Source organism: Sinocyclocheilus grahami, unplaced genomic scaffold, assembly GCF_001515645.1.
Source record: "Sinocyclocheilus grahami isolate Dianchi unplaced genomic scaffold, SAMN03320097.WGS_v1.1 scaffold270.1, whole genome shotgun sequence".
Classification (NCBI taxonomy): Eukaryota; Metazoa; Chordata; class Actinopteri; order Cypriniformes; family Cyprinidae; genus Sinocyclocheilus; species Sinocyclocheilus grahami.
Window position 1 is genome coordinate 278,842 of NW_015505449.1, and position 22,297 is coordinate 301,138.

A 22,297-nucleotide genomic window follows, 5' to 3' on the forward strand; every position below is an offset into this window, starting at 1 on the left:
CTGGGTTATATTTAACCCAGCATTTTTTAGAGTGTGCTTTTAACCAATTTGTTAATAACAATTTCTGTGATTTGCTCATTAATTGTTTTGTTTTTTATACTTATTTCAGTGTTTATATTAGAATTCCATGAAAATCCATTAAATAGCACATCATATGTTTGAAATGCTGATTTTTAGTATTTGTGTTCTATTTCTGTTGTCAGAATGATGCTGTTTGCTTTTTGATCTTCATTTCAGATTTCATTCACTTCATACCTTCATCGATGAATTCAATGAATTTGTTTTCCACATCTCAAAGGTGAGCACAATGAGCTGGTTTTACAGGGGTTTGGGACAGTCTTTAGCAGGTGAAGATGTCAGACCAGCTAAATCCACTGAACACTATACGAGTGGCTTAAACAAAGACCAGCAAATCATCTTAGGCTGATTTAAGTTAGCCTATATTTATTATTTATTGCATTGGCCAACAGCATGATGAATTTTCCCTGTTTCAGTATGTGCAAGGTGGACAGAGAAGCTGTTGCGTGCATTTACTTCTCGGCCTGTTGGTCAGATATGACAACGGTGCTACTCGAATAAAGCTGGAGCTAAGGCTCAGTCACTAGTGTTATTCATTACCTATATCAGTCCCCAGTGAAACAAGCATCTGAAGCTATAGAGACGTGAGCGGAGAGGGGTGAATGCTCGGGAATGCAAAACCCCACAAAAACAATAACAGCTGGCTGGCCTCTGGCTAAACACAAACAAAAATAATGGAATCTGCTTACTGCCAGACGGGCATTTAACAGTTTTGTCCAATATCAAGCTCTCATGTGGAATTAATACATATGCATGCGGAGCCATTCCATTCCTTTTTCCTATTTAAACACACAATAAGAGCATAAAACTCAGTGAGATGTAAAATGGATTTTAAGTTTCTTAAAAAGTGATAGAGATCAATTGTTCAGATATGAATGGACTGATTGTTAAAATGAGTGGGGGGGGGGGGAACAAAAGCATTAAGAGCAGGAAGATTGTGCTGATGAATCGGAGACATCCATCATTAACTCTGTTTGTCTGGTGGAGGTAAGGGAGTGGAGCGGAGAGGACGGTGGACAGCCCCAGGCACCCGCACGTGCTCCGTCTGTTTCCATCTTATTCAGACCCCAGCCACTAAACTCAGCACTTCACTCCTACACATCTTAGGTTTTTACAAGCTGGGCTGGGTTAAAAAGGGACAAACCCAGCTATTGGGTTGTTTTGACCCAGCGGTTGTGTTGTTTTGAGTCAAAACAACCCAATAGCTGGGTTTGTCCCTTTTTAACCCAGCACTGGGTTATATTTAACCCAGCATTTTTTAGAGTGTGCTTTTAACCAATTTGTTAATAACAATTTCTGTGATTTGCTCATTAATTGTTTTGTTTTTTATACTTATTTCAGTGTTTATATTAGAATTCCATGAAAATCCATTAAATAGCACATCATATGTTTGAAATGCTGATTTTTAGTATTTGTGTTCTATTTCTGTTGTCAGAATGATGCTGTTTGCTTTTTGATCTTCATTTCAGATTTCATTCACTTCATACCTTCATCGATGAATTCAATGAATTTGTTTTCCACATCTCAAAGGTAAATATAAACTAGTACTTTTTAGTCCACTTAATTAACCTGCTGAAAAATGTCAATGTGACCATTAAGCGACTTTGAACTGTATACATGCAATTAAATTATTATGCAGTTACATTTTTGAAATATTAACTTCCTCGGAGATTTTTCAAGAAAATATTTCATGTCAAAGTGGTTTTGGCTGACAAAAATGTTTGGGAATCCATTTAATTTGTGAGAAATTGTGATTTACTGACATTGCGTGAATATGTAATTACGTAATCCATAAAAAGTAACTGTAATCTGATTATGAACATTATAAAATGTAACATACTCCAATGATGTGTATATGATTATTGCAATCTAATTATAAAGATTACATGTAATCAGTTCCTACCCAGCTCTGCTGATGATCATATACAAAATGGTGCAGGGACATTATTGAAACATTTTAAATAAATGTTTTAAAATATTTTTATTAAGGCTTATTCCTGCAGTTTTTAATAGCTTGATAAAAGTCACGTCCCCACAGCTGACAAAAGGGTGGAAAAATGTTTGATGAATGATTCAATGACTCACAACGCACTGGTCGGTGAACGTATCTTTTTGGTGAAAGCGTTCAAAATATTTGAGTCACTGGGTTGAAACAATGCCCTGCACTACTTTTTCACTCTTGAGTTGTATGTTTGAATTATTAAAAGGACCTTTTGTTCTCCCGAATTACAGAGTTAAATGGTTTAATCATTGCAAATAGAGTCCCAAGTAAATCTTTTGCAGACATTCAACTTTAGACTACCTTGCTGTGGTAAAAAGTGTTTGGAATGCCCACACAGCCTCAATGAGATTGGCATCCCTCAGTCATGAATGCCAATCCATGCCCTTTAAAGAGGATTATGCTCATGTTTGTGCCTGGCGGGACAGCCAGAACACTGCAGACTTAGGCCACAGCTGAAAGGATTTTCAGCCCTGACAAGGAGCCAAAATACAAGAGTGAACAAATGCGGTTTACCAACCAGAAACAGTCAATATTATAAACTTCCTCAGAATAATGCACCACAATGTAAATTAATACATCCATACAATGTAATTTCCTCCTTAAACCTCTAGCCCAGGCAAATTTTTTTTTTTTAAGTATTTGAAGTTTCCATTAGAATGGTTCATTTTTAATGCAATACTGAAGGATATAATCGTAACACTTTATCATCATACCAACTAAGTGGAAAGAATGTACAAAAGACCCATTTCATTAATTTGTGCAATCTAGATTTAAATAAGCAATGTTTGTGTTCCGACAATCCTGTAAGTTAAGTCTTAAAATACTTTGCTACAATAAACATTAACATCCCATTCAAGTAGCAAATTTTACTAGGGAAGAGAACACAGAGTCACAAATCTGCAAAGTCACAATTTTATTGTCCTTGATAAAAAGATATCGTGCAATTGAGTATCTATCATAAAAATGTTCACAAGCGTCAGCAACAAAAACTCAGTATCTAATTCAGACCAGCCTGAATTTAGTGGTCCGCTTGAGGTCATTATGAAGATTCAAGCTTGAAATGACTGCAAAAATAAACCGTTTTACCCTGCTGTCAGTGTCGTTAGCATATGGTCACGAAAACCCTGCCATGAATATACTAGGATTGCTACATGCTGGTGCAGTCCTTCCAAAAGCCCTGGAGGGGCCAGCATTTTAAAATCCGTGAACCTTCAACTGCTCTTCCTTTACGATGTTGATCTGCAAAATAGAGAATGAAGATGAGTAACCGCTTAAACCAATTTGATTTGTAGTCAAAAACAATCACAAGGCCAATCAAATTAACCACACTTTGGAAAGAGAAACGGCTTGCAACTAGTAATATGATATTCCAAACATAAGCATACTTTACCTCCATCAGAAACTGACAGATATTCTTCCTTTGGTCCCCCTGTAACTGAATCACCTCTCCGTACTCCGGGTGCTCGATCACCGTACCATTACAGGCAAATTTCTGTCAAATAAAACCATGCAATTTTACTCCACATCAAATAGCACTGAAATGCTCTCAAACAACAAGTTAGAAAATACCTTCTTAAAGGCTTTTACAAGTTTCTTTTTATCATAATCATCCGAGATGCCTTGCACTGTGGTCAGTGTTTTGCGGCCGTTCCGTTGCTGAATCCTTATGTGGATTTTATCCTCAGTCCCAGCCGGGAGCAAGTCGTCACCCTTAGTTGCATCAGCAAAGGGATCTAGAGAGAGAAACACTGAAACGTTTCAGTCTCGGTTACAAGAAACAAATCTCACATACACTACTGTAATAAGAGCACGAGACTAAAGAAGAACTGCAAGTCGCATAATAGGAATGAGATCAAATAATGAGCACCATCTGATTGTGGTTTATTAGAATCACCAATATACATTTTTTTTCTATCACTGTGGGACTTTTAAATGACTTCTTAGGCAAAATCTGGTCTTTACACAAACATACACTTTTGCAGTCACTTTTGATTTCTGGATAAGAATATTTTAAAGTAGTCTTGCACTAACAAGCAGCTAAAGTGAGCATAAATATGAAAATAAGTTTCCATTATTTTCCAAGTTTTAAAATCATCTGATATTTGCCATGCCTCATCTCTTTTTTTTACGAAAAATGCTAGTTACTCACTGCATCTACTGTTTTTAAATCACATGCTCGTACTGACACGTTTATGAGCGCACAGAACAAACCACACAGACCATGCTTGAGATGATTTCCGTTTAAACCCGTGCACGACGCGGAACGGTACAACTTACCGAAGGACTGGAGGTTCTGTATATGGGACATGCGATATTACTGCGATTACTTTAACAGATGAAAGGCGTCGGCGATCAGTGCCGCTTGCAGATGCTTCGATTCGTTGTTACTTTCTAAAACGGCGTGGAAACCACAGAACGCCTGCTGCAGCTACCAGCGAGTCTCTAGCGTGGAACACAGCGGAAGCACTTTAATGCACGATGACAAAAGGCTTTATAAGTGCATTTCCAGCTGCATTTAATTTAGGAGCAGGTATATGCAGATAAGAAAGCAGGATTATTTTAAGAATATATATATTGGCCTATATATATATATATATATATATATATATACACCTCTGTTCAGAATAGTCACTATAATCATAATTTCCCTATTCTCCCTAATGTTTTATTCAACTTTCACGGTTGTTAATGAAATAAATTAATGCAAATCCCATTAAAAACACGTAAATGCTGTTTTGAAAAAACTGAAGGCGATTCTAAGAGATTATAAATGCACATGATCCTACTAGTTTATTAGTGATATGTACTAAAAAAAAAAAAAAAAATTATTTAACAGCTTTTATGGTTTGTATTTCTTTTTTTTTTTTTTTTAAAAAAAAAAAAAAAAATTATTTAACAGCTTTTATGGTTTGTATTTCTTTTTTTTTTTTTTTTAAAAAAAAAAAAAAAAGAAATACAAACCATAAAAGCTGTTAAATAATTTTTTTTTTTTTAATAAAATCTAAATAAAAAGACAGTCAAACTTTTGATTGAACCATTTGGAGGAATATTGTGATCTAATTCTTTGTTGCTTGTTATCTAATCATTTTATTATATTTATTTTGACTGCTTTACTGACAGTTGGGCGCGTGAAGCACGGATACAATTAGTAAAATATGCCTCTCGCAGCGTAATGATATTTAACCAGGTGGCTTATTTTCTACCCATTCTTTTGGGGGTCTTCAAACAACCCGGAAGTAAAGCTCACCGATCGCTTAGCTCATAAAAGACCGTTTTCAGACGATTCCAACACGCCAGTTTGGTGTATAACTGTATATTATCACCACAATATTTATGACTTCCAAAGTAGTGTATTATTATATAAATAACAAGGATGCTCTGCAGTGCTACACAGACACCAGAGGGCGCTAAAGAGAGAACATTGCGCTTCGTATCCACCTTTTTCTTCAACGCGGAAGTAAGCCTATGGGTGAGACTTCCGGTTCATTAGCCGCTATAGGTAAATAAATAACGAGGAGAATAACAACGTGCAGTAAACGGTAAAACTGTTTGCACTACAAACCAGTGTGTTCATAATTAAGATAATGCATTAAAATAATATGATAAGACACACCAACTTTCAATATCAAGCAGCAAAACGAACTGTTTTGCTCAGCTAAAAATAGCCGGACGGAGTGGACGCAGATGAGACCGGAAGCCAGACCCATAGAATTTACAAATGGCCGCGCCCATTTTTTTTAAATTTTTTTAAATTAATTGAATCCCTCAAATTCAACACTTTACAGTAGCCAGGGGGTGACCACAAAGAAAAAGAGATACAAAATGACAGTGAAATAAAGAGAAATTAACAAATAAATTACATGAAAACATGGAAATGTTTACATACATTAATACACTTAACAGCTTTCTTGTTTATCAAATTGTAAATTGAGTTTAGATAATGTTTCACTTCGGATTTCAAAATGAGAAACAATGGTTACGACAAGAAAAAGGTGGATACTGTGATCATACAGGCACGATATTTCCATTATAATATCCTCGTTTGTGGTTGTTTTCGCTTCATTTTAAATGTTTATTTTGATCAGAGAGTAAGAAATGGAACAAAGCCGAGTGGCCATCTTTTTAATTGATTGACATTTTCTTATCGTTCTAATAACGTCTGTAATTGTATTGGCTTGTTATATGGTTATTTTACGATTTTATGTTATAGTTGATTTAAAAATGGTTAATAATGTAATGAACTAAACATTTAGCAAAATGTTTTTCGCGCCTTACCGTTAATGTCCAACAGGCGGCAGCCGCGGCACTAAAGACAAGGGTTGTTGATTTAGACCACCGCCGAAGAAGTGAAGACGCGTAGCGCGATTAATTCGCTGAATTTAACAACGTTGTCTTTCGGTTTTAAAAAGCAAGGGCGGAGTCACCGGTGAGATTAACAACGCCTACAGATTAACCCAAGACCAGAAGAGCAGCGGATCTGACAGGAGCGCAAGGAAACCTCTCAACGAAAATCTAAGCAAAATATGTTTTCTCTTCCCACAACCTTTCAGTCGCAGGTATGAGGACATTTAATTGTTTTAAATAGTAGATGTCAAAGCCCTTTTTGTGAATAAATGAGCGGCTTTAGCGAGTAATGGAGTAACTGAACAGTGTCATTGAGGCTCTCCATGACAAACACTGATTTTGTCAATGTCATCTGATTAAAGTAGATATTTAAAACAATAATATCGTTTGCTGTTAAAAAGTTTATTTTAAGTCTATTTCTGGCTCATTCTAGACCTGTAGTCACCCATCAAACAGATTACATCATCTGAATGACTATTTATTTCCATCTGTTGAGATTCTTCTTAGTTTTTCTTCACTGTTGACTGAACATATACTTTACAGATATGCTATGTTTATATATTGTATTGAAGTATTTTAGTTACTTTTTGTATTTTTCTGATGACATTGTTACGTAACAGTACCTTCATGCTGTTATACAACAAAAGCAACAGCTGTTTAATAGAGAGACTGAGTGTGTACGTGTCTGGAGGAAAGTTTCAGTAGTGTGTCAGTATGTCAGGAGTGACATAACTGACCTACAGACCAACATTCTCTATTAGCAATCATATGTAGAGAGCTTATCAGTCACTTTGACTATATGATAGCTTAAGGACTATTTGGCAACTTAATGCAATTCTATTCTTTTATTTGCTAACCAGTATTTTCCACACTAGGTTATGCAATGTGACCAAAATGTTATCTTTTTTAGGGAACAGTGCCTTTGACCCATCTGATCAATGTGGTCCAGTACCTGAAGAGTTCAGCCAACACTGCCATCACCACATCAGTGCAGAGTCTACAGAGAGACCTTTCACCTGAACATGACCCAGATCTCCGTGAGGTATGACGGTCACAACAACAGCACACACTGTTTTATAGCACGTGCATGCTAGACTTCTTGTTTACACTAGGGTTATGATAGTTAACTAAAACCAAACCAGTTTTATTACTTGAAACAAAATGTATATAAAATGAAAACTTACTTTATTGGAGCTAGTTGCCAGTGCAACATTTCAAATTTTCATTTAGTTTAAGCTGATGTCCTAAAATAACTAAAACGTAAATACAAATATTAAAGGGGTAATATGATGATGCTGCTATAAAGAACATTATTTTGTGTATTTGGTGTAATGAAATGTTTATGCAGTTTAAGGTTAAAAAAACACATTATTTTCCACATACTGTACATTATTGATTCTCCTCTATGCCCCGCCTTTCTGAAACGCGTCGATTTTTACAAAGCTCATCGGTCTGAAAAGCGAGGTGTGCTCTGATTGGCCAACGAAACACACAGCGTCTTCACGACATGGCGGCGGCGGCAACAATACTACAGCGAGAATAAAAGTTACGCCTTCTTTCTTTGCGGGAACATTTGGGCGGCGTTATGCAAATCTTTCCACATCGTGACGTAGACATGTGGGGGCGTGTTAGAACGAGCCGTTTTAGGTAGGTGTGGCTGACTCTTAACTTTTATAAAGAATATCTCTTTGGATTTGAGACTTTAGTCTTTGCAACTTTACAGATCTTCTTTATGCACCAAGAGCTTGTAACACGCCAAAGAGAAAGGAAAAATTGAAATCGCATCATATGACCCCTTTAATAAAACTATATAGACGTATTTAAAAAAAAATTACAAACACAATAAAATTATGAAAACTTTCACTAAAATGAAAATTAAAATAGAAAACATAAAAATAAAAACATTTAAAATGTTAATAAAATAATACTAAATTAAAACATGATGCTAAAAAAAATTGCTAATTGGCCTGTTTTCACAGCCCAAAGTAAACTTAAAGGACCTGGGTCTGTCAGAGCTGAGGTATAGTCATGTACGTGATGTTCTGGAGCACCTGCTGCCTTCTATAGATCCAGAGGAGAAATCCATATCCAGCGCTGCTCAAAACTCAGCAACATGGAGAACATCTCACATTTCTGCCTCCTCCTTCTTCCAAAACAAATATGGTGAGGTTACTCACAGCATGAGGTGATGGTGCCATGTTTTGAAGTAAATTTGTCTCTGTGAAGTGTTGGTAGCTCAATAGTTAGGTTAGTTATTCCCTTACAGAATTTGTTTATGCAATCACTTTTTCTTTTTTTTATTTTGTCAACATTATTGAGCATTTCAAATATAGGTTGGTCTAACTTTACCGGAAATTACACTGTGCCATTTCAAACCTACTGTACTTGAATACTTTGTGTAAGCTAGATCACAAGTTGATAAATACGTAACATATTTATTAGGATGTTGAAATATTCTGTTTTATTCACCAGCATGTTTACTGATTCCCAGCAGCTTTCCGGTCTTAAAAAAGTTATTTTTCTTGTCATTTGGAAACTAATGTTCCATTTTGTTCTTAGCAAGGTGATTGCTATAAGTGTTGTCTAATGTAAGTTGTCTGTCTTCTTGTTAACATAGGGTTCTCTCACAAACACATGGGACTCTTTGGCTCTCCAGTGTTTCGCAGGCAAAGTTCCAGCCCCCTCCAGGTGGCCTGCGTAGATCTGCATCATCTGCAATGTAATCTTTACCTATTAGTGACCAAAAGATAAAGGGCCATTCACATCAAGGACTTTAACTATAACAATAACTCTTATAATTATTATAATTCTATGAGAACAGTGAAGTTCACACCAAAACTATAATGATAACAACATAGATAAACATTGCTGTTGAAATAATTTCAGAATGTAATTTTTTTTTTCTTGCTGTTGAACAAAAAAAAAAAACATTGACAGGCAATCAGAATCCATCCTTCTTTAAAGAGCTTGAACATTTAAAGGAACAGGTGACAAAACTGCAGTACACACTTAATAAGTTAAACAAAATATTATTCTCCGTTGGTATGAATGCTAGTATAGTTATTGTTATAGTTATCATTGTTGTTGTGAATGGTGCCTTTACTCAGTTACATTCTGTTACATTATTGCCATTGATGGAGTTTTGGGTTCATTAGATGTGTGTATTTTTGTGTTTATGCTCAGTATGGGTCCAAAACAGAGGTTTCAAGACAATGAAGTCCAAGACCAGACATGTGCAGTCTGGTTTTGAAGGTCCAGTAGATGCAGAGAATTATAAGCCAGCCTTTATGAAGGTTAGTAAGCTGCATGACACTGGGGAAATAATAGTTAAGGCAGTTCTGGTCTCAGAAATACAGCAGAAATGTCTGAATGTGCTTAACCTGTAACCTGTCCTCTTCAGGGCCTCCTTATGAAGGAAAAGCAAGACATGGGGAGTCTTGAACAGTTATTGAAACGGAATAACTTGCCAGAATCTGACCAGGATGCTTTTAAGATCGGCTTCACAGAGGGCTTCCTGAAAGCTCAGGCTTTGACACAGAGAACTCAAGGTAATGCATTTAGGCCTTTTTAAAAGATTCTTATCTAACATTAGCCCAGAGTTTGCTTAATATTAAAAAATGTGTTTGCTGCAGGAACTTTGTGCTTACATCTTATGTCTCTAACAGACTCTGTAAAGAAGACACGTTTGATTATTTTTGTCCTCCTGCTTGTGGGTCTGTATGGTGTGTCCAGAAGCCCTCTCTTCTCGGGTAAAGGGTCGTTTTCCGACACTGGTTTGTTTCCCATTTTATTCTTTCTTTATATTTGCTTCCCTAGAATATATTGATTGATGGCATGCATTTGACTGTAGCTGGATTTCTTCTGCAGCTTTTATAATAATGTAACAACACAAAAGGTTGTAACATGAAAGGTTTTGTTGCTGTGGTGTGAAATTGTTGGTAGTTTTTTTGACTTTTTGAGTTCTGAGCAGATCATTAAAATGCAATATGTTCAAGTCTTCATTTTATCTATTTACCTATGTAGTTCGTTTCCGCACCACCTCTGGTCTGGATTCAGCTGTGGACCCCATTCAGATGAAGAATGTCACCTTTGAACATGTAAAAGGTGTGGAGGAAGCCAAAAACGAGCTTCAGGATGTTGTCGAATTTTTGCGAACCCCCCAGAAATTCACTGTGCTCGGTGGTAAACTTCCCAAAGGTGAAACTCTTTACTTCATTTACTTAAGGACATAGGTTTTTTTTTGTTTTTTTGTTGTATAAAATATCTAACCTAGATGTGTATTTTAGGTATCTTGCTTGTGGGGCCTCCAGGAACAGGAAAAACCCTGTTGGCCAGAGCTGTAGCAGGTGAAGCAGACGTGCCCTTTTACTACGCCTCCGGGTCAGAGTTTGACGAAATGTTTGTGGGAGTTGGCGCGAGTCGCATCAGAAACCTTTTCAGTGAGTCGTTTAAGGAAAAACATAGTCTTGCATTGCCCATAATGCTTCTGCTGTTAATAAAATCACTCCTTTACTGTTTTTTCTCACAGAGGAAGCCAAAGCTAGTGCACCATGTGTAATATTTATCGACGAACTGGACAGTGTAGGAGGGAAGAGAATCGAGTCTCCCATGCACCCATACTCGCGACAAACCATCAACCAGCTGCTCGCTGAGATGGATGGGTAAGTCAATGGCTTTTTATTACATTTCTTCTTTTTGAAAGAAATGACACAGGTCTTATTGTAGTATTTTGATGATTTCAGGTTTAAACCCAATGATGGAGTCATTGTGATTGGAGCTACGAACTTTGCTGAAGCTTTGGACAAGTAGGTTTCTCCAGCCATCTGTTCAAAGGATAGTTTACTCAAAAATGAAAAATCATTTACTTGTCCAAACCCATAACACTTCTTTGAAACTCAAATGAAAATATTTATGAAACCTGAGAAATTTCTCTCCCTCAATTGAAAGTCCAGGTAACTAAAACTTAGAAAAGGTCATAAAGGCATCGTAAAATGAATCCATATAAATTGACTGGATTAATCCAAGTCATGTGAAGATATACTATCGCTTTATATGGTGAACATTTTATTTTTGTTAAAAACATTTAACAACATAAAACATTAAAACATTTATATAAGTTTTATTTTTGGTTAAACTATTCCTGTAATTCCATGTTTTTACATGCAGGCATATTTATATTTTAAAGGGGTGGTTGATTATGCTTTCACTTTTTTAACTTTAGTTATTGTGTATTGTTGATGTTCGAGCATAAACAACATCTTATAAGTTACCACGCTCAAAGTTCAATGCAAAGGGAGATGCTTTCTTTGAAAGAAATTGCTGTTTGAGGACTGCAAAAAAAGGCTGGTAGCGACAACGAGCTTCTTCCTGGGTATCACTAACCTCGATGTTTACATAAACCCTGTCCCCGGGAACATGCAACTACCTGTAATACTTAACCTGTAATCGTGGCCTAATGGTTAGAGAGTCGGACCTGTAACCCAAAGTTGCGAGTTCGAGTCTCGTACCGGCAGGGATTGTAGATAGTGAACGCCGCAGCATAAATGGCTGCCCACTGTTCCGGGTGTGTGTTCACGGTGTGTGTGTGCACTGCTGTGTGTGTGCACTTTGGATGGGTTAAATGCAGAGCACTAATTCCAAGTATGTGTCATACTTGGGTCACCATACTTGGCCACATGTCACGTCACGTCACGTAATGTTAGGGGGGTGTGACGTTTCCAGACAACGTGCACTAGGCGGTTAGCGAATCACAACACGCTGAGCCAGCTAACCAATCTGAGCCCGATTGCGTATTTCTGAGGGAGGGGCTTCAGAGACTGTACACTGCACCCCATAAACACAATCAAGCTTTCGAAAAAAGCTGATCAACCACCCCTTTAATGCAAACACTAAGCTTAGGCTAATAGACTCACAAGTGGGTTCCAAAATTTGCATAGAGCAGCTCACGTTTGCAGAAATACTTTAAAGGTATTAAAGCAACAAACGCCAAATCCCACTGATATCTTTAACTAAGAATATTTGACTCCAGCTTTAACATGAAACTTATAGCAGGTAGTTTCTACTGCTTTTGATCTGTTTTCATCCAGGCATGTGTTTCTCTGATAGGGCACTATGTTTCTGTAACTGTCTAGTTAACATTTTACTCTCTAATCATACAATCTTTGTGATAGCCTAAATCTATAAACCTCTTATGATAATGTGTGTTTTAGTGCTCTGGTGAGACCTGGCCGGTTTGACATGCAAGTCACCGTCCCAAGACCAGATGTGAAGGGACGCACAGAAATCCTGGAGTGGTATTTGAAAAAAATTAAGGTGGATTCTGGTAAGAATGATTAAGAGAAACCAAATATGTTCTTGTTAGTACAATCCAATAAAATAACCTGTTTGTGTGTGTTTTGTAGCTGTTGATGCGGAGATCATTGCTAGGGGAACAGTGGGTTTCTCTGGAGCCGGACTGGAGAACTTGGTGAACCAGGCAGCGCTGAAGGCAGCAGGCGATGGGAAAGACCTGGTGACCATGAAGGAGCTGGAGTTTGCGAAGGATAAGATCCTTATGGGTGAGGGCAGTAGGGACATACAGATTACTCTCTGCACCATGTGATGGGGATTAATGCTTTGATCAAAGAGATTCTTTCCTGACATCTTCTTCTCTGTCTGTCCAGGCCCAGAGCGCCGGAGTGTGCAGATTGACAAGAGAAATAAGATGATCACAGCCTATCATGAGTCAGGACATGCTATAGTGGCTTATTACACCAAAGACGCAATGCCAATCAACAAAGCTACCATCATGCCACGCGGCCCTTCACTTGGTCATGTGAGTAGCTGGTCTTAATGTTTCATTATGATGTGAAGTAGTTGTTTCACAATAATAAAAGCTTTTCAGACAAAAAAAGTTCAACAGTAGTTTTGCAGAAAGAGGCTTCAAGAAATTATAGCTTTTGCTCTCTAGGGGTATACATCATAAACCCATTGTGCTGCTTTCTCTGTTTTCTCTGGTCTCTCTCAGGTATCTTTGCTGCCAGAGAATGATCGCTGGAATGAGACACGGGCCCAGCTGCTGGCTCAGATGGACGTCAGCATGGGCGGCAGGGTTGCTGAGGAACTGGTGTTTGGAAATGATCACATCACTACCGGTGAGAGGTGTCCCTAACTGAACATTGCTACTTTAAATTCTTGAAATTATCAACATCATGATGTTTTATTTGTTCCTCCTACAGGAGCATCCAGTGATTTTGATGGAGCCACTAAAATAGCACAGATGATGGTGACGCAGTTTGGAATGAGTGACGAGGTAAAAAATAATTAATCATGAGAAAAAATCTATTTTTTTCTTGTCTTGTGTGGTCAGTAATGCTTTCATAATTTAGGTCAAAGTGTCCCAAACTGCAGTTTGTGAGTTGATGATAAAGTAATAAATATAATTGTATTAATTAATTTTAAAAGTTGACATAAAAACATAAAATAAAACACTTTTTTAAATGTTTTTATTTCATTTGTTTACCTGCATGTCGTGTCAATTATTGCGCATCAGAGAACCGTGAACATGTAAATGTTGAGTTAAATTATTGAAATATTAACTTCAAGTCAATATTGTAGGTCAAAGGGATTCAACTGAGTCAGATCACATTTTAAGTGAAAATATTTTATATATTCAAAAAGAAGGGATGCAAATAGCTATTTGGAGAAGCCATTTGAGTCCTTCCACGTGTTCAAAGCCATTAGGGATGTGTAAGCGCTCACATTCCAGACTTAAATCTGTTTCATCCTAATCCGTTCCCCAGCACTCGGTTCATACTCCACATCCAAAAATTAGCAGTGCATATGCAGGGTCTAAATTACATTCAGATCTACCCATCTCTAACGTCAGGATCCTGTCGTAATCAGAAACTTGTGTGAAGCCTTTGTGCTTTAATATTCACTCACCTCTCTGTGCTTTGAGCAGCTGGGGGTCATGACCTATAATGACCTGACGAACCATAGCTCTGAGACCCAGGCTGCTGTAGAACAGGAAGTCAGGGTGCTGTTGCAGGTAGGTGTTTAGTTTTTGTTTGTAAGCGATATTTGACTGATGATTATGGCAATTCTTCTTCTAATTTGAATTGCCGAAATTTCATACAGAACTCGTATGAAAGGGCAAAGAATCTACTTAAGACCTACAGCAAAGAGCACAAGCTGCTGGCCGATGCCCTGCTGACTTACGAGACTCTAAATGCAAAGGAAATTCAGATGATCCTGGAGGGAAAGTCACTAGATCCCAGATGATGAAGTCTTGGATTAACAGAGACATTTCAAGGCACAATCTTACCTTACCTGTAAATATAAATGTTTGTAATAAAAAAGGCATTTGGAAGACTTTCTGGCCTTCTCTCTTAATATTTTTCATTTTCAGGCAAAACATTGGCTTTCAAACAGACACTAAGCTAACAGAAATTCAGATCTTTCCTATTAATTTAAGAGGGTAAATTGACATCAGAAGTGTATATGCCTCAGCAGTGAACCAATTGTAATAGCTACAAATCAATTAAACTGTAAATTCTTGCTTTGTTTTTAGAACCTAAGTATATAACAGGAAAATTATGATGTTCATTACTTGTTTTCTTCACCCTATTCTCTGTTACCCAGACATCAGATTGAAGCACTTGCATACAAGTCATTTTATGAAATGGAGAAAAGCATGAAGCTCATAAATAGTGCATTTTCCTTGAAAGCAAGTGGCATATCAGAATGTCCCATTTTCAATAATCATATTAGTACAGATTGTTCACTTTTTCAATGCAACCTTAAATCACAAACCAAGTACGAATGTGACTTAGGAATGTCAGTATTATTTTAGCATCTACAGATACAGAATAAATATATCTGTAAATGCATATCTGAGGAATTGACTCGGAGTACTGTAGATTTTTGTGTAATGTTTCCACTGAAACTTTCGACCTTAGTAGGCCCTGATTTTATTCATTAAATTATTTATTTCAATATGCTTTTTCCAGGGGTATCTAAAGCCTCCTGCCGCTATCCTCTGCCACATTTGGGTTGTCTGCATGTGTATGTTTAAATGACTCGGGTAACTGCACAGTTTATATGTGTGTTTGAATTTTGAAATTATTATTTGTGTGCTTTCTTTTGAAATTAATACCATGTTTATTTGTATTTCTCTCAATCAGAAATTAACATTGATGGACTAAATAAAGTATATAAATAAAGCCTATTTCCTTGTTGTTTCCTGAAAGCAAGAATGTTAAGCTGGGTATGAGACTGAAATTAACACTGAAATGAATCTGGTTTAATTTCATGGATCCTTTTGAAAGGTCCGGAATAAAATACTGGCAGTAAACCATTCAGTCTGAAAATCGCAGGTATCAGGTTAGGTGTGCTGAGATGATCTTTGGTTATCTTATTTCAAATTTGTGGTCTACACATATTTAGGTCCTTTTTTCTCATCATTTGCTATATGTTTCTTTATGGAAGCCAATTAAAGCCAATCATGAATTAGGGAATCACCTCAATAGCTTTGAGACAATAGCTTTGTTGTGTCCGTGAGAGAAACTGCACTCAGTGTTTTGCATCTTTACCAAAGTCTGTAATTAAAGGGTTTTGTTTCAAACCACCACAATTACTGGTTAAAAGAGGAAGGATTGCATGTTTAAAGACCCTTTGTTGAAAGAATTGTGTTTTCCCATTGGTTTTCTGTTGTGAAAGGCTTTATAAAAATGCCTAGATGTTATTGGGACCTGATGAATACTGGTCACAAACATGAGCAGAGCTGAGATGAGAGATGCTTGTGCTTAGTTTTTTTACTTTTTGCAAAGAGACATAATGATCTTTGAAATAAATAATCACAAAAATGGAGGATATTGCTATAATTGGAATTGGATGCAACTTCCCAGGAGGTAAATGTGTGTTTTTAGAGAGGTGTGTGTGTGTGTGTGTAACACATAGGTGAGGGTGATGATAGTTTCTGGAAAGTTCTTGTGGAGGTAAGGAACTGTGTGGAACAGATTCCAGATGAAAGATTTGACACATCAGAATGGTTTCATCCTAATAAGAGCAAACCAGGAAAAACACAGATGACCAAAGCTGCTCTCATTGAAGGGTAGGAATACCTTAATCATTCATGATTATGCATTTGAGGTTTCCGTTACTAAAAAAGTGAAATGATAAAGTAAGTAGTCTTTATTTTGCAGGTTCAGGGAGTTTGATCACAAGTTCTTTGGCATCAGCGAGGCTGAAGCTTATTACATGGACCCTCAGCAGAAACTGTTGCTGCAGTGTGCATACCGAGCTCTAAAGGATGGCGGGATACCCTTGGAATAAGTGAGCGGGACCAGAACAGGGGTTTACATAGGTAATACATCTAATGCAAGAAGTTCACTTTTTTAACTTTTGGGAGTTTTTAGAATACCGATACAGTGTTGTGTTTGATTTCAGGTCTTATGAACAGGAATTATGAGACACTTCTGAACAACAGTCCCAGCACAATAACCCACTATAATGGCACCGGAACAGCTATGAGTATAGCTGCCAACAGAATTTCCTATATCTTCAACCTGACTGGACCTTCATTTGCCATTGACAGTGCATGTTTTTCATCCCTTGTCGCCCTTCACTCAGCATGCCAGGTCATCAGACAAGGTAATGATACTATTTCAACTCTGAAGTCTGTTCATTGCTTGATATTTAAGTTGTTAATTATCCTTGTTTTACCTCATCACTAGGGGACTGTGAAATGGCTCTGTGTGGAGGGGTCAGCTGTATCCTTGAACCTCGAGTCTTTGTGGCCCTCAGCAAGGCAAAGATGATCTCACACGAGGGCACAAGCAAGGCATTCTGCCGTACAGCAGATGGCTATGGCAGAGGGGAGGGATGTGGTATAGTCCTACTGAAGCCTTTGGAAAAAGGTATATATTTTACTTTTTTTTTTAATTATTATTCATAATATTAGTATTAAATTCAGTTAGGGTTTTATAATAAGGTAAATGTCTCTTTTCAGGCTCTTGAGGACTTTGATCATATTTGGGGCATTGTGAACAAGACTGCAGTAAACCAAGATGGCCACACCGATCACCAAACCCTCCATGACCCAGCAGGAGGCTCTACTGCGCATGATCTATTCCTCTCAGAATTATCTAGCAAACGTCCAATATGTAGAAGCTCATGGGACAGGAACACCAGCAGGAGATCCGGTTGAAGCAGGAAGTATCTCAAAAATTATCGCCAAAGCAAGACCTTCAAGCTCAGGGCCTCTGTTTTTTGGCTCTGTTAAGAGTAACATTGGACATACAGAATCTGCAGCAGGGGTGGCAGGACTCATAAAGATTCTATTAATGATGAAACACGGAACCATTGTCCCTTCTGTGTTCTACTCAACAGAAAATTCCAGCATAGATGCTAAAGCTCTCAATCTTAAAATCCCCACCAGAGCTGAAAAATGGCTTTACTCTGGATCCAGGATAAGGATAGCTGGCTTAAACAGCTTTGGGTTTGGTGGCACCAATGCCCACGCCATCATCAGCGAGTATGTTCAAGCAACAGTCTCCGACAGCCACACTCACTGTCTGCAGCCACGGATCAGTCTCTTCAGTTGTGCATAGCTGACACGTATCAGAGGATTTCAGCAGATGAGACAGTTGATCTACAAGCTCTTGCTTATACATCTGCCTGCAGAAGAAGCCACATGACACACAAATTTAGGAAAGTCTTTGCTGCATCATTTGTGTCAGAATTAAAATCACTACTCAAAGCTAGCATCAACAAGAAATTAGCCCCAACAAAGCAAGACCTAAAGTTAGTTTTTGTATTTTGTGGGAATGGAGTTACTTATAGGGGAATGTGTAAGCAGCTACTGAGAGAAGAACCTGCATTTAGGGACAAGATCAAAGAGGTGGAAAACAACTTCCAAAAGTTCAGATACACCAGTATTTTGCAAAAGATCGCAAACAGCTATGACAATGAAGATTTCTCTATACCAAACGTTGTCCAGCCACTTCTCTTTGCAATCCAGGTTGCAATTGCTCACCTTCTTAAGAACTGGGGCATCAGACCAGATATTGTTCTTGGACACTCTGTGGGAGAGATTGCTGCAGCTCATTGCTCTGGCCTGCTGTCTCTTGAGGATGCAGTAAAGATTGTCTACCATCGCAGTGTGCTGCAGACCAAAGTGATGGGTGGGAGGATGCTGGTCGTTGGTAACGTTGCTGTTTCAGATGTTCTGGAAATTCTCTCTGCGTACACAGGAAAGATTTGTCTAGCTGCTGTGAACAGTCCTATGTCATGTGTCCTGTCAGGTGATAAAGAAGCAGTTGACAATGTGCACCAGAAGCTTCAGTCTTTGTTCAAGGGCAAGAACCTGTTCCTTCATGTCTTGGATGTTCCCGCTGCCTACCATAGTCATATGATGGATCCTATACTGAGCCAAATCAAAGACAGCATTGGACTTTTAACTTTTTTCTACAGTAACAGGAGAGATGTGTCATCAAGGGGACTTTGTCACAGGTGAATACTGGGCAAGAAACATTCGAAAGCCTGTTGCATTTGAACAAGCAATTAAATCAGTTTCTAACCACACAAGGAACATAGTCTTTGTGGAAATTGGTCCAAGACTGGCTCTCCAGAGGAACATCATGGAGAGCCTGGGAAATGACACCACAGTGCTTCCTTTAGTGCATCTAGATAAAGACCACGAGACAATGTTCACAGCTGTATCAAAACTCTTTGAACTGGGGATCAATGTGAAGTGTGACGAGTTCTACAAAGGGTTTGAAGCTGAGCTTGTTGCTTTCCCAAGGTATCAGTTTGAATGTCAAAAGAATGAGGTATAACTTTGAGGATGTAAGACGGGGAAATGACACAGTCTTTCGCAGTTCACATCTACTGATAAGTCCAAGTAAACATGATGGCAAAGTGATCAAGTGCAACCTGTCAGCAGCTACAACCTCCTACCTTTGGGAACACAAGAACAATGGCATCTCCATTGCCCCAGGGGCATTGTATGTTGAATTGGCTTTTGCATCCATAATGGAAACTGCTATTCCAAAAAGACCTCTTAACTCATTTGGGCTCACAATCAACTTTCAAAGTTTGCTTGTTCTAACTAAGAACTGCCCTACTCTTAAAATCACAACTGAGACATCCATGGATACAACCGCATTTCAGGTTCAGTCCTCTATTACTGTGCATGCATCAGGCACCATCAGCCATGAAGAGGGACCAGCTTTGATCGAACAGCAAACCATTCACCTCAACACTGTTTTCAAGAGATGTCCATCAGTCATTAAAACAATGGATGTGTACAACACTCTTAAAGACATAGGATTTGAGTACGGGCCCCACTTCAAACAACTTGGTGACATTCATTACGGACAAGAATTCAAGGAAGCAGTGACCAGTCTCAGGATTCCAGAGGGAGTACATCAGCATCAGCATCAGCACGGGGAAAGTTTACTCTGCTGTGATAACTCATACTCCTGTCACCACAATTAGGGAAGTGAAGGCTGAATCAAAAACCCTACAGCCCCGGGATTTCACCTTGCAGACAACCTATGCCTACACGATGACTGGCTTATCAGCTTTGCCTTCAGCAAGTTTAGTCCACACTATTGAGGGGAAAAGCATTGAAGTTCAGCTGAGTAAGTTATGTGTGCACTCATCAGATTATTTTCCAGTTAGTACTTCAGAACTAACTTTTGGTCAGACAATGCACTGGAACAAGCATACAACCCAGAACCACAGTCTCATGGCACTTGACTTCAGTGGGATAATTACGTCTGTAGGAAAGGATGTCAACAAACTTAAAGTGGGAGACCATGTTATCTGTTGTTACCCTGTAAAAGCAACTTCCAAAATTGTCCTCCCTGAAGATGTGTGCTTCAAAATAAAAAGGCTTCCATTCCTAAAGGATGCTCCATGTGTTTCATACATTGTCCTGATCTGGGAGATATTGCAGTGTGCATTACTCAAGACCAAACAACAGCAAAGTTTGGGCATTTTTTCTGCTGTTCATGACTCCGCTCTGGTCAACTTACTGACACTCATAGCAAGTAAATCAGGCTGGATTGTTTTTACAGAGACTGAGATAAGTGGATTAGTCCAAAATGCAAAGCAGTGTCTTCTTTTTGCGATTCTTCCCCCATACAATTGCTCACTTTTGACAGAGATTGTCAGTGTTGTCAATGCAAATCACATCATTGCAGTATGTGGCATCCGTGAGCCATGGTACTCGAAAATAGATGTAATTCAGAGAGATAGTGAGAGAACCTGTTTCCAGACTCTTGAGATGTCCAAAATCTTCCAGAAATCACGTCTTAAGGCGCATGGAGCTCGGCTATAGAAGTGGCTAAAGGGAATGCACTTGCACAAAGAGTGCCCGTCAATACAAAGCAGTATTTTTCAGATGGTGCTACCTGAAGGTATGCCTTCTCAGTCTGTAGAGCATTCTGGATCTTATTTCAGTGCAAGAACTCTAGACTTGATAGCTCTGGCCAGTGATGACTCTACAAGCAAGATGTCTGCCATCCCTTGGCTTCCAAGAACAAACCAGCTGTTCTCAAAGAGAGGTGTGTACATAGTTACAGGTGGTCTCTCTGGTTTGGGATTTGAAACTGTTAAGTTCATTGCCCATAGGGGTGGAGGATGCATTGCCACTCTCTCAAGGAGTTCACCATCTGAAAAGGTACAAGAGGACATAAGCAGTCTCCATAAGAGATACGGGGTAAGAATTGTCACTCTTCAGTGTGATGTCTCTGTGTCAGAGCAGGTGATGGAAGCCATTACTTTGATTGGAAAACATTTTTACTCTTGTCCAGTCAGGGGGGTGTTCCACAGTGCTGCTCTTCTACATGATGGAAACTATTGATAGATCTCTTTTCCAAAAAGTCCTGCAACCTAAAGTCTGTGGTGCTCTTAATCTTCACTTTGCCACTCTGCACAGCCAAACACTCGATTACTTTGTCTGCTATTCCTCAATCTCCTCTTTCATTGGAAATGCTGCACAAGCTAACTATGCAGCAGCTAATTCCTTTCTGGACGCGTTTTGTCACTTCCGACGCAATATTGGACTTGCAGGACAGTCAATCAATTGGGGACCCCTTAAACTAGGCCTGCTAATGAACAAAGACCATTTTCAAAAGTTTCTGGAAACAAAAGGGCTAATGATCATGGATGTGTCAGAGATTCACGAAGCACTGAAGCACTGCCTGTTAGATAACTATCCCCAGCAGGTGGTCTGCAAATTCAATTTCAGGAATCTGAAAAACCATGTCCGCTCTCAGAATGTGTCTCTAAAGTTTCGCCTGTCTGCTTTAGTGGAGGAAGGACTGAAAAACAAGGTTGTTGAGGACTCCAGGATAAATGTTCAGTTATCGGACATTGACTGTGTTAGAGGGATTCTGACTGAAATTTGCTGTGTTGATACTGATGATCTCAGTGATGAAACTGCGCTCACTGCACTAGGAATTGACTCAATGTTAGCCATGACGTTGCAAAACCGCTTGTTTCAAGAGATAGGTGTGAATATTCCTCTTGTTGTTTTGCTTGATTCAAACAGTACACTGTCCTCATTGACTGAATTCATAAAACCGAGTACTGATGAGGACTGTGAGATTTCTGTGGACCTGTAATGTATACAGTTGTCTTCCTTTTCTGCCACCTTGTATAAAATTGTACATAGTGAAGAAGATGGCTAGTCAAATTTTACTGAAATGTTTGTAAATTAAATGTGTCTTGAATTTTAATTTTTTTTAAGTATTTAACCTATACTTTTCCAGCCCAAACAATACTAAGGAGTCAGAGATCAAAGGTCAGGTATGTTTCATATTTTTTTCTGCCAAATGTATAAATCCACTGAGGCTTTTAAGCAAACATGTGCTGCAACAGGCT

The 22,297-nt window shown here is 38.4% G+C and overlaps 2 protein-coding genes and 1 pseudogene across 4 annotated transcripts; 2 read left to right on the plus strand and 1 right to left on the minus strand.

Moving 5' to 3' along the window:
- Positions 1–2,976: 2,976 nt before the first annotated feature.
- Positions 2,977–18,088, minus strand: LOC107599656 (eukaryotic translation initiation factor 1b). 2 transcript variants are annotated; one of them, XM_016291308.1, is made up of 5 exons: positions 18,077–18,088; positions 4,358–4,508; positions 3,650–3,813; positions 3,471–3,572; positions 2,977–3,319 (listed from the first exon to the last, which is right to left on the minus strand). In XM_016291308.1, the coding sequence occupies exons 2-5, from the start codon at positions 4,386–4,388 to the stop codon at positions 3,275–3,277; spliced, it is 342 nt and encodes a 113-aa protein (XP_016146794.1). In that variant the 5' UTR covers positions 4,389–4,508; positions 18,077–18,088; the 3' UTR covers positions 2,977–3,274. The 2 variants fall into 2 exon arrangements, with proteins under 2 accessions (XP_016146794.1, XP_016146793.1); XM_016291307.1 differs by lacking the exon at positions 18,077–18,088 and having other exon boundaries at positions 4,358–4,554.
- LOC107599655 (ATP-dependent zinc metalloprotease YME1L1-like) lies at positions 6,460–14,763 on the plus strand. Of its 2 annotated transcripts, XM_016291305.1 has the most exons (18): positions 6,460–6,636; positions 7,335–7,466; positions 8,404–8,587; positions 9,042–9,143; positions 9,608–9,717; positions 9,825–9,972; positions 10,090–10,197; positions 10,448–10,621; positions 10,711–10,863; positions 10,953–11,085; positions 11,167–11,229; positions 12,634–12,746; positions 12,826–12,981; positions 13,087–13,238; positions 13,431–13,557; positions 13,642–13,715; positions 14,367–14,453; positions 14,543–14,763. In XM_016291305.1, exons 1-18 carry the CDS (start codon positions 6,604–6,606, stop codon positions 14,684–14,686), a joined length of 2,193 nt encoding a protein of 730 aa, XP_016146791.1. In that variant the 5' UTR covers positions 6,460–6,603; the 3' UTR covers positions 14,687–14,763. The 2 variants fall into 2 exon arrangements, with proteins under 2 accessions (XP_016146791.1, XP_016146792.1); XM_016291306.1 differs by lacking the exon at positions 9,042–9,143 and having other exon boundaries at positions 6,461–6,636.
- On the plus strand, positions 16,492–22,133 carry LOC107599714 (probable polyketide synthase 1; annotated as a pseudogene).
- Positions 22,134–22,297: the final 164 nt, after the last annotated feature.

Bases quoted from the DNA above. Each gene is read 5' to 3' on its own strand.
- LOC107599656 (XM_016291308.1), bottom strand. From the start codon at position 4,388: ATGTCCCATATACAGAACCTCCAGTCCTTCG. The intron at 3,814-4,357 runs GTAAGTTGTACC...TTCTCTCTCTAG, and splicing joins ACAGAACCTCCAGTCCTTCG to ATCCCTTTGCTGATGCAACT. The intron at 3,573-3,649 runs GTATTTTCTAAC...TTTATTTGACAG, and splicing joins TTGTAAAAGCCTTTAAGAAG to AAATTTGCCTGTAATGGTAC.
- LOC107599655 (XM_016291305.1), top strand. From the start codon at position 6,604: ATGTTTTCTCTTCCCACAACCTTTCAGTCGCAG. The intron at 9,973-10,089 runs GTAATGCATTTA...TGTCTCTAACAG, and splicing joins TTTGACACAGAGAACTCAAG to ACTCTGTAAAGAAGACACGT. The intron at 13,558-13,641 runs GTGAGAGGTGTC...TTCCTCCTACAG, and splicing joins AAATGATCACATCACTACCG to GAGCATCCAGTGATTTTGAT.